Source organism: Ailuropoda melanoleuca, chromosome 6 (assembly GCF_002007445.2).
Source record: "Ailuropoda melanoleuca isolate Jingjing chromosome 6, ASM200744v2, whole genome shotgun sequence".
NCBI lineage: Eukaryota > Metazoa > Chordata > Mammalia > Carnivora > Ursidae > Ailuropoda > Ailuropoda melanoleuca.
Genome location: NC_048223.1, coordinates 103561498 through 103576986, shown reverse-complemented (window position 1 = coordinate 103576986; position 15489 = coordinate 103561498). Strand labels below are relative to the sequence as shown.

The 15489-nt window shown below is 53.8% G+C and overlaps 2 protein-coding genes across 4 annotated transcripts; one reads left to right on the top strand and one right to left on the bottom strand.

The window, feature by feature from the left end:
• The first annotated feature begins 5500 nt into the window (after positions 1-5500).
• On the top strand, positions 5501-13045 carry CUEDC2 (CUE domain containing 2). Of its 2 annotated transcripts, none has more exons than XM_011236202.3 (9): positions 5501-5656; positions 11054-11140; positions 11496-11639; positions 11734-11795; positions 11884-12011; positions 12097-12279; positions 12419-12480; positions 12562-12622; positions 12707-13045. In XM_011236202.3, exons 2-9 carry the CDS (start codon positions 11067-11069, stop codon positions 12851-12853), a joined length of 861 nt encoding a protein of 286 aa, XP_011234504.1. In that variant the 5' UTR covers positions 5501-5656; positions 11054-11066; the 3' UTR covers positions 12854-13045. The 2 variants fall into 2 exon arrangements, with proteins under 2 accessions (XP_011234504.1, XP_034519080.1); XM_034663189.1 differs by lacking the exon at positions 5501-5656 and adding an exon at positions 5723-5743.
• A 116-nt stretch (positions 13046-13161) lies between these two features.
• FBXL15 (F-box and leucine rich repeat protein 15) lies at positions 13162-15472 on the bottom strand. 2 transcript variants are annotated; one of them, XM_034663188.1, is made up of 5 exons: positions 15357-15472; positions 15131-15261; positions 14805-14958; positions 13981-14486; positions 13162-13492 (listed from the first exon to the last, which is right to left on the bottom strand). In XM_034663188.1, the coding sequence occupies exons 2-5, from the start codon at positions 15181-15183 to the stop codon at positions 13303-13305; spliced, it is 903 nt and encodes a 300-aa protein (XP_034519079.1). In that variant the 5' UTR covers positions 15184-15261; positions 15357-15472; the 3' UTR covers positions 13162-13302. The 2 variants fall into 2 exon arrangements, with proteins under 2 accessions (XP_034519079.1, XP_034519078.1); XM_034663187.1 differs by having other exon boundaries at positions 15376-15471.
• Positions 15473-15489: the final 17 nt, after the last annotated feature.

The window sequence follows — 15489 nt, the reverse complement described above, 5'->3', positions numbered from 1 at the left end:
AATCATGAGGAAACATCAGATAAATGTAAACGGACAACCACAGTAGTCTTTATTATTCAAAAATGTTCATGTCATAAAAGACAAAGGAAGGCTGAGAAGCTGTTTCAGGTCAAAGGAAACTAAGAGACATGAAAACTAAATGCAATGCATGATCCTGTTTTGGATCCTGAATGAAAGTTGTTATGAAGAACATTAATGGGACAAGTAGCAAGATTTGAACAGGACTGTAGATTAGAGAAAGCAGCATGGCAAAAGGTTAACAGTTGGTGAATCTGGAAGACGGGTAAGCAAGAGTTCTTTGCACTATTCTGCAGACTTTTTTAAGATTAAAGTAATTTCTAACTAAAAATAAAAACAGTAATAAGTAGGGGCACCTGGGTGGCTCAGTTTGTTAAGCATCTGCCTTCAGCTCAGGTCATAATCTTGGGATCCTGGGATCGAACGCCACATCAAGCCCTATATCGGGCTCCCTGCTCAGTGGGGAGTCTGCTTAAGATTCTNTCCCCCCCCCCCCCCCCGCTCAAATAAATTAATTAATTAAATCTTTTTTAAAAACCAGTAATAAGTATACTGAATCTCTGGGTCAAAAAGTAGTAAATGTACTACATAGCTACGTCTATGTGTTACATTTTAATCTTGGAGAATTGTCTGCATGCCAGTAAGTCTCCTCAAATCTTTTTTTGAAATAAGGCAGGTTTCAACTAAATCCTGGGTCTCACATCACATAAGGTGTGTTCTGTATCTCCTTCCCTCCTTATCCTCTCGGATTCAGACCTTGAAGTCTCTTTTAACTTTCTCCATCGCTGAGATTCTGCATTGCTCACCGACATTTCTCCCCGAAGCTTCTACTTATGTCCTAGAAATGCCCATAGCCTCACACCAGTTCACACCCAGCCCCCATGAGGGAAGAGGGCACCTGGTTACAGGCTTTCTGGGAAGAGCAGCCACTCCACTCAGTCCAGCATGTGCTGTGCACATCCTTCCAAACCCCAGGGCTTGCTCCAGGCTCTGCAGACAAAAGGGACAGAGGGGAGCCCTACAGGGAGCCTAGATGCCTCCTTCTTTGATCTTTTATTTGAACTTAACCCTTAGAAGCTTAGAACTCATAAAACAACTCAGCTGCCAGGGACTTTGCTGTTCACTGGTCAGTCCCCTCAATTTATGTTACGCTGGGAATCCAAGGCCAGAAAGAAGGAGTGACTCACTCAAGGTTATACAGTCAGTGAGAATCCAACTCCTAGATCTTAGCAGGGCTTGGGCCACCAAACTCTGGTCCTGAGGGCCTCCTCCTGGACTTGCCCCAGTCTTACTTGACCCTGGCATCTGGTCTGGAGCCTTTCACTCAATAAACCCTGGCTGACTAATTTTAAGCCTTATCCTACCTCCCAACGGGGTAGCTCACATTCTACTTAAGCGAATATAACAAGAATCATAATAAACTCACACTTGCTGTGCAGGTACTGTGCTAACGCCCTGAACAGAAGAAACTAGCAACTCATTTAGTTTAAGCCTCACAAGACTTTGAGGTCCATATAATTTTTTTTTCACTTACAGATGAGCAAACTGAGACCTATAGGGGTGAACAATTTACCCAAGGTCACACATGGAGAATGCACCTGGGAAATCTGACTGTACCTTAACTTCTTTTTTTTTTTTTTAAGATTTTATTTATTTATTTGACAGAGAGAGAGACAGCCAGCGAGAGAGGGAACACAGGCAGGGGGAGTGGGAGAGGAAGAAGCAGGCTCCCAGCAGAGGATCCTGATGTGGGTCTCGATCCCCGGACTCCAGGATCATGCCCTGAGCCGAAGGCAGACGCTTAACGACTGAGCCACCCAGGCACCCTGTACCTTAACTTCTAGGCCAAACTGCCTCTTCTAGACACACTCAGCAAAGTGCAAGGAACATTTACTGAACAGCTGCTATGTGCAGAACACTGGACTAGACACTATGCAGCTCGTGAACGAGCCCCTCTAGAGAGGAGTATGGAGGATTTGCAGGAGATCATCTGCACTGCTGGGAAATTGAGGGAGGGTTCTTGGAAGAGGCATCTGAGAGAGACTTTGAAGGACGTATAGGATCCCAACAGATAGTGATGGGAAGGAGGTGTCCCAGGAAGAACTGAGGAGAGTTCAGCTTGAGTAAAGGCATGGCAGCAGGAGCAGGGAGCAACGGGGTTTCATTAGAGGGCAGGTCATGACCAGGGAGCAATGGAATCTCGGGCTTGAAAGTGAAGGGGAGGCCATACTGCTGAAGACTTTAATGACAAAGTAAGGAGTTTGGAGGACTTTGAGCAGAAGGGTAACCCAAGTTGAAGTTATTAAAAGATGTGAGCCTGCGCCAGCAGCTTCCCCACGACCTCTATATTGATGGCATAGCACAGCCGGGCACCAGAACTGAGTCCCTAGGTCGTTTGCTCGAGCTCACAGCCTATGGAATTCAGTTCTCAGAGCCAGGTGGCTAACATTCTCCCAGCCTTGATTCTGCCCTCCTGTGCTCTCTTCTGTGAATTCCTCGCATTCCCACAGTGGGTCAGAGGAGGAACCTGTGATCTCAAGATTCCTCCTATCCCAGAGAGGGTCTGAGCTTAGAGCTTAAAAACAGGGCCCATACACAGGGAAAGGGGCAAAGGTTCTCTGAATTCCAACAGGATTGATGCACGAGATGAGGGGAGGGGGCTCGCGGCCACGGCAAGGTTTCTGAGTACTGTGCAATCATTTCTTGCCCAGATGTGCTCCTGGGGGGCCAGATGTGGAAAGGTACTCTGGAAGGAGTCGGGGCTGGGGGAAGAGCCAGAATATGTACACAGAGTAAGGGCATCTTTCAGGAGACTGGGAGGCTTCCTGAGCCACATGGGATCCCTCAAATATGGATCCCCAAAATAAGAGCCCAAAAGTTCCAGCTCCCTGAAAATCTCCCCACCAAAAATGCAGATCTGAGATACCTGGGACAGGTAGGGGAGTGGAAATCTTTCCCTGAAACACACTTTCGCTTCTGGAGAGTTAAACGGAGGGAGGGATGGGAGCTATTCCCCCTCGCCAGGCAGAGTGGCAGCCTATCCCTGGAGAGGGAAAGCCTATCCCTGGAAAGGGAAAGAGAGCTCAGGAGCCACCCTACTCCCACCCTGCTTGAGTTGTGAGCAAGGGCCCACACTTACCCATGAAGCCTCCTCTCTTGCTCCTGGGGCTGGATCTGCAGTGATGCTCTTAGAGAATGCTCCTTAAATAGGGCCCCCTCCCTGCCCCAGCCAACTCCCACCCCCGCCCCATCCTGGCTCTTCTGAGAAAGGAGGAAGGTGTGGGAGGGCTGGGCACCTTGCCCAGAGAGCCCTTTCTGACCTCAAGCAAGAGCGGGGACCCCCTCCTTTCTCCCTATCCTTTTGAAGTGTCCCCTTCCTCACTCAGTCTTTGACTGAGTCCCTCCCACCCCTTGAGACCAGCCAGATGGGCTTTATCTCTGCTCTTAATGTCTGGGAAATCTGCCTTTTATGCCTAATTCAAGCCCAATTCCTCATTCTGAGGTTGGGTGATGGGGAATTGATGTGATAGGGGAAGCTTCGGCATAGGCTTCTAGCTTTTCTTTTCAGCTGAGGGGACCTAGACTGCAAAACTCACTCGAGGGAATGGCAAAAGAGGAGTCATCACGTCACCTTCTTTCACCCTACGTGGCTTCCAGCAGCACCCAAAGGGCAGGTGGAGTCTTTTCCCATCTTGGGGAGGGAGAGACTGAGACCTGAGGGGACAAAAAATCAGGGGCTTACGGGCCAGCCATGGAATGCCAAGCAGGACAAGTGTTCCCCAGAGCTGCTATCTTACAGTTTGTGTGTGTCCTTGTGTCTGTGGCAGTCCCTTTCCTCAGCCCACTCTCTGTCCTCTGACCCCAGAACCAAATGCCCCTGCTGCACAGAGTTGGGACCCTTCAGGATTTGAGCTAGGAATCAAGGGGCTCCCCCTAAGAGGTCTTTCCCATCATCCTTCTCCCAAAGCTCAGGAAGTTCTTTCTGATGATGTCTAGCTACATCCAATTGCCAGCAAAGAAACAGGCCAGAGGGGAGGAGGGAAAGGCACAGGGATGGCTGCAGGGATCTCAGGCCAGAACTAGGGACAGTTCTACTGAGAAAACCTGAAAGTTCCCGTAATGGGGGTGGTAGGGAGAGAAGAGTCACGAGCATTGTGCAATGAAGGCGGGGATGGGGCTGGGGGAAGGGAGGGATGGCCAAGTCCTTAAAGGACTGGCAGAGGCCTGGGCTGATGGAGCTACCCATCACCCCCCTTCCCAGGGGCCAGCCTAGCCAGAGTTCAAAGTGGCTGTCACCCCACCTCTCATTAACCCTAGCAGCGCCAGGCTGGCAGCGGCAGTGTTTTTATGGGAGACGCAATGCCAAATGTGCTCCCTCGTTCCTCCCTCCCCTTTCCTGCCCCCACTCCCCAGCCATGAACACCTTGCTCTTTGAGGCCAGAGGACCCTGGTAGGGGGAGGTGGGAGCCTGTAGCAAGAGACAGAGCTGGAAGAGGGAGCAGTGATCCCCCTTTTCTCCATATTTGGCACTGCCTCAGTCCTTAGGGGAGAAGAGAGGATGGGACTTTCTACCTTGGACCATGAGCTCCTGAGGGCAGCGGCAGTCTCTGGTTCCCAGTACCTTATGAGGGGACTAGCCCTGAAGAGGCTCATCCCTGCTGATTGGGGATGGGCTAGCTCACCCTTGAAGGGAACTCTTTCCTTCATGAACCATTGCAGGATTCCTAGGAAAGGATGGCTATGGGTTTCCCCACAGAGTAGCATTGGGAAGCTGAGGCAGCAGGAACAGAAAGAAGAAGCTGAGGCCTTGCTGGGTCCTAGAGTTCGGTTGTCCTGTCCTAAATAACAAGTCCTGCCAACATGGGGATGAAGGCCCTGGGAGTAGGCATGGCCTTTAGACTGTCCTAGATCTGGGCTCAGGTTGATACTCACCCAGAACACCTGCTCCCTGCTACTACCATCCAAACCAGGGTCCACTGTCCCAAGCCCCAGACCCTGTAACCCACCCTAATCTTGGGGGAGACATTGCTGTTAAGGGAAGGCAAAGGCGACAGATATGGTGGGGAAGGAAGTCATCACCTAAGAGTTGACTGGGTGATGGACATTGAACCTAGACTGGACATAAAGGGGGAGACACAGGGATTTGGGAAGAACACCAGGTTCTGGGTAGGGGCCACCAGATCCAATCAGGGATGCAAGTCTGTGGAAAGACGGTAGAGACAAGGAGAGGGGAGGAAACTATAGGATTTGAGGCAGGGCGGAGATTTGGGGGCAAGGAAGGCTGACAGTAAGACGCTGGGTGGGGTCGAAAGGTTCTCGGCCTTTCGCAGCTGACAAGGAACTAGGCGGGAATGTAGTCAGCCGTTGAGACTCCACCCACTGGCGGGACCTACACGCCTAATTCCTCCCAACCCGCAATAAAAATGGCGGCCTCAGGAGCCTGTCCAAAACCCTGAGACAAATGAGCATGGGCACAGAAGCCCCGCCCGGTTGTGGGCACGTGCCCTTCTCAAAAATGGCTATTGCGGCGCTTCTGAAAGGGGACCGCTCTGGGCCGCGCCTTTGATCTCGTTGGTGGGGCTGGGGGATGAGAGCTGCACCGCGCGGGACAAGTCGCCGGCGGCGCCCGACGGAGCAGGTGATTTCCCCTCCGGCCCCCGGCCCAGGGGTAGGAGAGTCGCGGAGTGCGCTGACCCAGGGTACCCGTCCTGTGTGTTCCCCCACGGTACTCGCTGGGGCCCATCGGCCTCCCCATCTCTGATTCTCGCTGTGGCCTGTATCAAGGCGCTTTCCAGCTTACTCAGGCCTCCCTAGTCTTGTGTCCCCAGGGCTGCAGCCGCATCTCGGTGCCCTCGGGCCCACTATTCCGGACCCTTACGGGTACCCCGCTAGCTTGTTTAGGGAGCTTCTGCTTCAGGGGTGGACCATCATCGCGGTCCCACTTCCTGTGCACCCCACTATCCCCGTTTGTGCTCGGGTCTGACTTTGGGTGCCGGAATCCCCTGAAAACCTCAGTGTCCTTGGTGCCTCTAAGACTTGACTTGGGGGTCAGGGGACAACGATGCCCTCTGGAACCTGCGTTATGGAACTAGGGTCTCAGGAGCTGGGCTTCATAGTGGCTGAGAAACCAGTGAAGACCTCCGTGCTAGACCCTCTGAGTGCCCACACTGCTACCCAGGACTTCTGCTTTCTTTCCACCTTAAGCACCTTCCCACCCCAAGGGAACAGCATGGTGCTCCCCCGCCCCCCCCCGCTTTTTTTTTTTTTTTTTTTTTTTTTGGTCTCACTTAAATTTGNCCCCCCGTCTCACTTAAATTTGCACAAGGGATCTGTATTGAGCATTTGGAGAGTCCAGACTTGTGCCTGGCCCTGGGGACGCTCTCAGGCCAGCTGGGGACAGTGAGGATGGGGCACTCAGGGTTGGCTACAGGGAGAAAGTGAGTCCTGCAGAATGAGAGGCAAAGGGAAAGATGTTCTGAGTGGGGTGAACGATGTAAGCAAAGATTCTGAGGTAGGCAGGAGGGCCAGCCAGGCAGGACAGGAGGATCAGAACATGGGCTGGGGCCACATCATTTACTTCATGAGAGGTAGTGTAGCATAGTGGTTAACAGACTGGTTGGATGTAAATGTGCCATTACCTTACTGTGTGACCTTGGGCAAGTTACTTAACCTCTCAGCGTCTCCATTTCCTTTTGGGCAAAATGGGATCGTATAATAATATTAGTATCTATACTTTAGGGTTATTGAGGATTAGATAAGTTAATACACATAAAGTGCATAGAACTATTATTACCATCATCAGAGGTATTTAAACAGGACTTATGACAGGATGACGATCACATTTCATGGATGCTACTAACCAGTGAGCCCTGATTTGGAGCCCCCAGGAAGTAATGGAGTTCTGTGGACTACATCCAGAATTTGAAAAGTCTCATGAAAATCATGTTCTTACTCTGGAGAAGGCTGGCTGCTTAGGCTACAGCTTCCCCAACTCAGGGACTGCGGAAGAGAAAGACTAGAAGAAGCCTCTGGGCAGGAAGGCAATGTTGATGAAGGCTAGGGGGATGGAGAAGGGTGAAAGAAAGAAGTGGCGGGGCGCCTGGGTGGCACAGCGGTTAAGCGTCTGCCTTCAGCTCAGGGCGTGATCCCGGCGTTATGGGATCGAGCCCCACATCAGGCTCCTCTGCTATGAGCCTGCTTCTTCCTCTCCCACTCCCCCTGCTTGTGTTCCCTCTCTCGCTAGCTGTCTCTATCTCTGTCANTGAATAAATAAATAAAATCTTAAAAAAAAAAAAGAAGAAGAAGAAGAAAGAAGTGGCGAGCTTTAAAGGCTGGGTAAAGTTTGGTCAGCCCCAGAACAGGAAAAGGGAGGGTGTTGTCTTAGGAAATAAGCTAGAGCAAAAGCTTAGGGAAGGAAGACATTCTTTGGGGGCACAGTGAGGAGTTTCCCATTAACAACTCCCTGGTCCTCTGACCTTAATTAGAAACCCAGAGTTATCAGACACATCCCTGAGCACTTCGTCCCTAGAAACTAGACTTTTCTTGTAGCAGCCTTTGTCCCAGCAGAGGTTGCCAGGCAACTGACAGCAGCCAGGATTTGATGTAACCCAGGGTGGGTGTAGTAGATCTCTTACTGACCTCTTGGGGGAACTGCATAATGGTATCTGGCATGCGTGGTGTGAGCAGTTCTGCTCCTCTCCAGGGCCCATGCTAGGGTCTGGAGCAAGAGGCAGGCATTCCCCCTGGTGGACTAGGGCTTCTCAGTCTTGCTGTCCAAAGTGACCACTAGTGCTGTCACAGCAACACTATGTTACTACTTGAGGGACTGGGGAACTGTGAGCATAGATCGTACCTCTGTCTCAATCTGCTTGTAAGTCTTGAGATTCCCCCCACCCACTGGAATATACACTTAGCTAGGCAACCTGACTTTAAATCTTAACTACCACAGTCCAGCCAAGTGACTTTGGGCAAATCATTAAACCCACTGAGCTTTAGTTCCTTCATTCGTAAAGTGGGATTAACTATTTACTGAGTGTCCCATTTCACAGGATACCGAGTGCACACTGATGAGTAAGCCAGGGTATAGTCCCTGCCCTCATGAAACAACTGGAAGAAACATTAAACATTACCCAAATAATTATTTAATTATAGCTATGAAAGATACTGCAAAATAAGGAAAAGTGCAGTCTTCAGTGAGGGTGTATGATGGAGGAGACCAAAGCAGTTCTTTAAGTGTCAGGGGCAGCATCCCTTGAAGAAGAAAATTTTTTTTTTTTTTTTAAAGATTTTATTTTATTTATTTATTTGACAGAGAGAGAGACAGCTAGCGAGAGAGGGAACACAAGTAGGGGGAGTGGGAGAGGAAGAAGCAGGCTCATAGCAGAGGAGCCTGATGTGGGGCTCGAACCCATAACGCCGGGATCACGCCCTGAGCCGAAGGCAGACGCTTAACCGCTGTGCCACCCAGGCGCCCCTGAAGAAGAAAATTTTAAACTGAGACCCGACAGGTGAGAAGGTATTAGACAAGTGAAGGGGTGGAGATGAAAGGCTGTCCAGGCAGGGGAAACAGTTTGTGCAAAGGCTCTTGCCATGAAAGAGCTTGAATGTTGGCAAACTGGAAGAAATGCAGGGTGGAGGGGAGTGAGCCAGGGAGGGTGCGGTGCATGGTGACTGGAGAGTGAGTTCACAGGGGCAAGGCCCTCAACTGAAGGCCACAAAAAGAATCTGGGCTAATCAGAAGGGAAAGGGGACGTTATGGATAGATTTTTAGCAGGAAAAACAGGATTTTTATACAGATCATGCAACTGTCATCTTTGTAAAGAATAGATTTAGGGGGAAAGATGGTAGTGGGGGAAGGGTTAGGAGGCTCTGGCAGTGAAGGCAAGAGGTGGAGCAGAATGGGAGGAGGGATGGAGAAAAGCACATGTGTTGAGAGGTGTGAGAGTGGTGGTCAGGGCTTGGTGACTGGATGTGGGAAGGACTGGAAGAGGTAGGATGGTGTCGGGATAATTCCCAGACTTATGGCAAGAGCAGCTGGGTGCGTGAACATGCATTTACTGATGACAGCCTTGGAGGAGCAAAGGACTTGGGAGAATGTCAGTTTGGGACATGATAAGTCACCCACATGGAGGTGTCAGAGAGCGAGATGTGCAGACATGTAGCTCCATGGAGGGGACTGGGCTAGAGGACTAGCATTTAGGGATTGGTGATATAGAGTTGGTTCATAAAGATGTGGGCCCAGGCAAGGTCTTCTAGAGGGGGGGGGTGCAGAGCAAGGAGAGAGGAGGAGCAGCTGTGAGCCTGAGCTTTCCTGCGAGCAGAAGAGAGGGGGACAGAGAAAGGAGCCCGGGAAGGAATAGCCAGAGAGGGAGAGTGTTTTGCCTCAGAAACCAATATTGATGCTGCTTGAAAGGGCAAATATTAGGTGAAACCATAAGAAATAGCCTTTTCTTTCTTTTCCTTCTTTCCTTCCTTCTTTCTCTCCCTCCCTCCCTTTCCTGTAGATCCAAAACAGACAGTATTGGCAAGCTTATACGGTTCAATCTAATTAGATCAAAACCTGAAAAAAGTAACTCATGAGCTTGGACTGAGCAATTTTGGTAGAGATATTGGAGCAGAAGCCAGATGAGCTGGGGAGAATGTAAAGAAAGGAGACTAATAAGGGAGTGGAATCGACAGGATTGGAGTGGCTGAGGGCAGCAGATGGGGTTGAGAGAGGGTGAAATCAAGGGTGTTCCCAAGTTTCAGGTTTGGCAGCTGAGTGAGTGAATGGTTGGGTCAGCCAGTGAAATAGGAGGGGAGATGTACATCGATCATGAGAATATTGTGAGTGTGGGGTGGGTGGAATTTGAGATACCTCTGAGTCTTCTGGGTGGGAAGAGGAGATGACATTTGGAGCTGTGGAGCCATTCATTACCATCTATGTGTTCCTGACTCCCACATGTGGACTGTTGGGAGTCAAAAGCATGTAGATGGGAATAAAATAAGTCAATGAGTATTTATTGAGCACCTACTAAGTGCAAGCATTTTTCTAGGTACTAGGGTTACACCAATGAATAAGACAAAGACCCCTGCACCTTGGAGCTTACAGTCTATGAGGGAGGTCAGACAATAGGCAAATAACCATAAAATAACATTAAGCTGTAGTGATGCTGTATAGATCATAAAGCAGGGTAAGGGACTAGGGAGTAGGAGGAATACTCCCTATTTTTGGTAGGTTATTCAGGGAAGGTCTCTCTCAGAAGGCAACATTTGAGCAGAGCTCCGGAGGAGGTGAGGGATGAACCATGTGGATATGTGGGGGAGATAGGTAGGAAGAACCTGGGGAAGTTTGAGGACCAGCAAGGAGACTGGTGAGGCAGGAGTGGAGTGAGTGATGAGGCTGGAGAGGCGGGCAAAGGCCAGATCTTCTAAGGCTCCATAGGCTTTGGGAAGGAGGATGGAAAGTCCTTTGTAGATAACCCCAAGCTGCCGGATTGGGCACGAAGAGAGAATTCCTGAAAGACTTCCCCTTCCATCAGAGCCCCATACCCAGAAAAGCCCCTTTGTGCAGTGGGTGGGTGGCCCTTTCTGGCTGGGGGAATGCTGTGCTTGGTCCTGAGGCCTGCTCCTTGGGGGGGCTAGACAATGGGCCTCTTGTGGTTAGACTTGAGGGCCAAGGGAGAGGGCCAAATCCCTCTCAATGATGGGATTCCTCAGCCAGGAGGCATGTGACCCCAAGACCTTGGCTTCTTGCCAGAGGGCCTGGGCCTGCTGCTGGGGAATGGGGTGGTGAGATGGGGAGAGGTTGGGGGAAGGGCGAGGGAAACCACTGTGGAGGACTTCGTCTCAGGCTGAAGGAGGTGGAGAGTTTGCAGGGAGGGGGCTATAGCTCTGCTTGAGGGAGCGGGGGAGGGCTGCCGAGCTGGCGGCTGTGGACAACATCAACAAATGGTTTCCACAGCAGGGCGGGAGGGAGGAGCTGGCTGCCCCTGGGCCTAGTGGGTAGGGTCAGGCAGAAGAGGGCCTGACAAACCTACATCTTCTGTCCCTTCAGAAGAGGAGAGAGCATGGAGCTGGAGAGGATTGTCAGTGCGGCCCTCCTTGCCTTTGTCCAGACGCACCTCCCAGAGGCTGACCTCAGGTAGAAGCAACTCTCCTAGAAGGATCATGCTAGGGTCAGGGTTGGAGTTGCTAGGCAGCGCTCTGGGCCCTGGCCCACGGGAAGACTGGGGTGGGAAGCCCTCAGCTCTAATCCTGAGGTGGGGGAGGGCTGATTATGATTTGCTGGTATGGCCTTACATCTTAACTTGTCCCTGTCACTTTTCTGGACAGATGGGAAACCAAAGCTCTGTGGGAGGGTGGGATACTTTCTGGCTTCGAGGCTTGAAGTCTGGCTCATGGACCCAGTGAAGCCAAGTGCTCGAGTCTCAGGCTAGGTGGGGGTGCTGGAGCCATCCAGTGTCCTACCCAGGGCTTGTCCTGTCCCCTTCCTATAGCGGCTTAGATGAGGTCATCTTCTCCTATGTGCTTGGGGTCCTGGAGGATCTGGGCCCCTCAGGGCCATCAGAGGAGAACTTCGATATGGAGGCCTTCACGGAGATGATGGAGGCCTATGTGCCTGGCTTTGCCCACATTCCAAGGTGGGATCTGGCTGGGGCAGAGAGGGGGTGGAGGGCTGGCGGATGGTGGAGGGTGGGCAGAGTTGTCCTCTTACCACCCTCCTTGTCTTTTCAGGGGTACAATAGGGGACATGATGCAGAAGCTCTCAGGGCAGTTGAGTGGTGCCAGGAACAAAGGTGAGTTTGGGGACTGGGCACTTGGATGACTCATAACCCCCATGCCCCAAAGCCCTGGCAAACCTGATGCTCTCTCTGCTTCCTTAAGAGAACTTGCAACCGCAGAGCTCTGAGGTCCAAGGTCAGGTGCCCATCTCCCCAGAGCCCCTGCAGCGGCCTGAAAAGCTCAAAGAAGAGACTAGGGCTTCTCCTGCTGCTGGAGACACCCAGGATGAGGTACTGGTAGAGGAGGGTACTGGCGAGAGAATTAGGGACCAGGAAAGAAGGAAGTACTGCTTCTTGTCAACATCTCTGCCCACAGGCAGCCGGTGCTGAGGAGGAGCTGCTGCCAGGGGTGGATGTTCTGCTGGAGGTGTTCCCTACCTGTTCAGTGGAGCAGGCCCAGTGGGTGCTGGCCAAAGCTCGGGGAGACTTGGAAGAAGCTGTGCAGATGCTTGTAGAGGGGAAGGAGGAGGGGCCTCCAGCCTGGGACGGCCCCAACCAGGTATCCTCTGCTAGACATCCCCCTCAAGACGAACAGCCTCAGCTACATTCCACCTTAGTGTTAAGCCCCTGCCCCTAGCCTATCCCTGTCTGCTTCTGCTGGTGCCCTAGGGTTTCGACTAGGCTTCCCTTCTCTGCAGGACCTGCCCAGGCGCCTCAGAGGCCCCCAAAAGGATGAACTGAAGTCCTTCATCCTGCAGAAGTGAGTCTGGGCTGGGCTGGGCTAGACCCTTAGAGGGTCTTCCCAGGGTGGCAGGAGCTTCACCCAGCCAGTTTTTGGCAGGTACATGATGGTGGATAGCGCAGAGGATCAGAAGATTCACCGGCCCATGGCTCCCAGGGAGGTGAGAGGGTTATGACTGCTAGAGGTGTGGGGTGGGTGGGACCATCTCCTGGCTTCTGCTACTCACTGCCCAATTGCCTGACAGGCCCCCAAGAAGCTGATCCGATACATCGACAACCAGGTAGTAAGCACCAAAGGGGAACGATTCAAAGATGTGCGGAACCCTGAGGCCGAGGAGATGAAGGCCACATACATCAACCTCAAGCCAGCCAGAAAGTACCGCTTCCACTAAGGCATTCGCCAGACTCTGCCGGAGCCTTCCAGGCTCAGATCCCAGAGGGATGCAGGAGCCCTACACCCCCACACAGGGCCCGCCCTAACTCCTGTCCCCCTTCTCCACCCTGCTTTCTACTTCCTTGCCCCACAGTGTTGACCTCCTCTTGGAGCTGCCCACGGGCATAGTAAAGGTGGCCCCAGGAAGGTGTGAGTGCATTCTGGTCATTTCTGCTCAGAATTGGGGTGCTGGGGTACTGTGTCTGTCTGACCTCTCTCCCACCTTCATATCCCTTATCTTCAACAGGGCAGCAGCGCCAGGCAAGAGGGGGTAAAAAGCTCTTTATTTGAAGTTCCAGGGTGGGGCAGGGCACCCGCCTCTAACCAGAGGCCCCCACGGTCCAGTTTCCCTACAGTTCATAGTCAGACCCTGCCACACAGTCCAGCTGTGCCCCAGCGGCAGGCAGGTCAGACCTGCAGGTTGACAAAGGGTGCAAAGCCTGCCATGTCCTGCAGCAGCACCAGGGCCTGGTGCAGTGGTGGCTCCACGTCGATGTCCACACCGCGCTTCCGCAAGCGGCTCAGGCTGGGCTCGGCCACATGGTGGCAGTGCCGCACCCGCAGCGAGCGCAGCGCCGGGCAGTACTCGGCCAATGTCCTGGGGGAGGAGCCGGGTGAGGCTAGGGGCCAGAAGCCGCTACGCCCACGGTGGGGGAGCCAGCAAAGCCCCTGTCTCCCTCAAACTCAGAGCATACTTTTTCCCTCCATAAACGAGGGAGGGGGCCTGGATGGGGTCATACATTCAATGTCTCCAGTGAACCCGAGACTTCCTCCTGTCTCTTAAAGGGGGAAACTGCTCCTCAGCTCCGCCCAGGATTTCAAGGATTTCCCCTTGCTGAAGGAAAACCAGAAACCCGACTGTATGTGAAATCTGCCAATGTGTAAATACCGGTTCAAAAAAGTTTTTTAAAAGTACGGGCTCTATAGTCTAGGCAATCCTAGAGGCCTTTCCTGGTCTGAATGGGGGTGCCGGGGTAGCAGAAAAATCCAGACACCACAGTTCTGCCTTTCTACAGCCCGCCTCTAACCCAGAGGGTAAGTAAGTGATTGTCCTCTTCCCAACCCACCAATCCCATGCCCAGGCACCTGACGCTGTCGCTTCCGACGCGGAGGCAGCCGGTTAGGTCGAGGTGCTCGAGTTCCGGGCAGTTCCGAGCCAACTCCTGGACGGCGGCGTCCCCCACATTGGCGTTGACTGCCAGCGAGAGGCTGCGGAGGCCCGCGCCGCGCCTCTGCGCCAGGTATACGATGGCCTCATCCTTGAGCTGACGGCAGGCGGTGAGGTCCAGCTCCTCAAGGGCCGGACACCGGTCGGCGAGGCCACGCAGCGCCAGGCCGTCTACCCAGTCACAGTGCGCGAGCGAAAGGCGCTGCAGGCGGGGGCAGCCCTCCGCCAGCGCCCCCAGCGCGCGGCGGCTCAGTTGCCCGCAGCCGGCCAGCGCCACGCTCCGCAGCTGCGGATTCCGCGTCAGCACCGGCACCAGATCCTCGTCCGACAGCCATTCGTGACACGGCGCCAGCGCCAGCTCCTGCAGCCCCTCAGCGTCCCGCAGCAGCCAGGCCAATGCGGCCCGCGAAATCTGCGGACCCACCTGCAGGCAGGGAGGCACCTCGACTCTCAGCTATCCCCGGGGGCGGGATGGGCGCTGCCTCTCCGCCCCTGAAGAGTTCTTTCCCGTCAGCAACCCGCCCTCGGGGTTGGCCACCTGCCCTCCCAGGAGAGACCCCAAGCGCCTGAGTTGATACCCCGCCCTCGCCCTTTGAGCGTACTTCCCGCGGGGTGGATCGCTTCCCCGACGTTCCTGGAGGCCCGGGAGGGTCCGCAGGGGTAGACAGAGGGGCTGGGGGCGGGGCTGGAGGCGGGGCGGGGGCGGTACCCAGGTGGGGCGGGGCTCTGGCCCCTAGCTCACCTGAGCGGCGTCGAAGCGGCGCAGCCCCGCCAGGTGCAGCTGCACTAGCGCCCGGAAGGCCCGGCTGACGCGCTGCAGCCGAAGCAGCTGGCGTAGCGGCACCCGGCTCAGGACGTGTGGCAGCAGCACGTCTTCCCAAGGCAGGTCCAGGAGCCTGCGGGTAAAGGGGCGTTGGCGGTGGCGTCCCCGGGCCGCTGTCACCTGCGAGTCCGCTTCCGTTATGCTTCTGCGCCCCGGCTCCTAAGAGTGGCCCCCAGACCCGGCCCAGTTCTGCACCCCTCCCCCAGGTCCTTGTTCCCTCTCTCGGCCCCTCCGGTGCTCGGTACCTGACGGCTCCGGGCTCTTGCTCCCCTCCGGACGGCTCCATCGGTGGCTCCATCTGCTGCCTATTGCGCGTGCGCAGTAAGGTCTTCTCACTTTGGCCTTGGAGCGGCCTCGGCGAACCCGCCTCCTTGGGCTGTAGAGACAGACCGATTCAATCGAGTGCGGTCTCACGGAGGATCCTATCTGAAAGCTTTCCGGATGGATCTCGAAACTGAGGGCGGAACAGACCCGTGGTGTAACATCAGACCTCGCCTTCTCGGCTACAGGGCTTGAGAACTGAAGCTGGAGAACGCGATGGTGCAGCAGAGGCTGGCTCTTTTTTCGTCTTGGGCCAGTGGCCGCCTCTGAGTGAAGGGGTGAT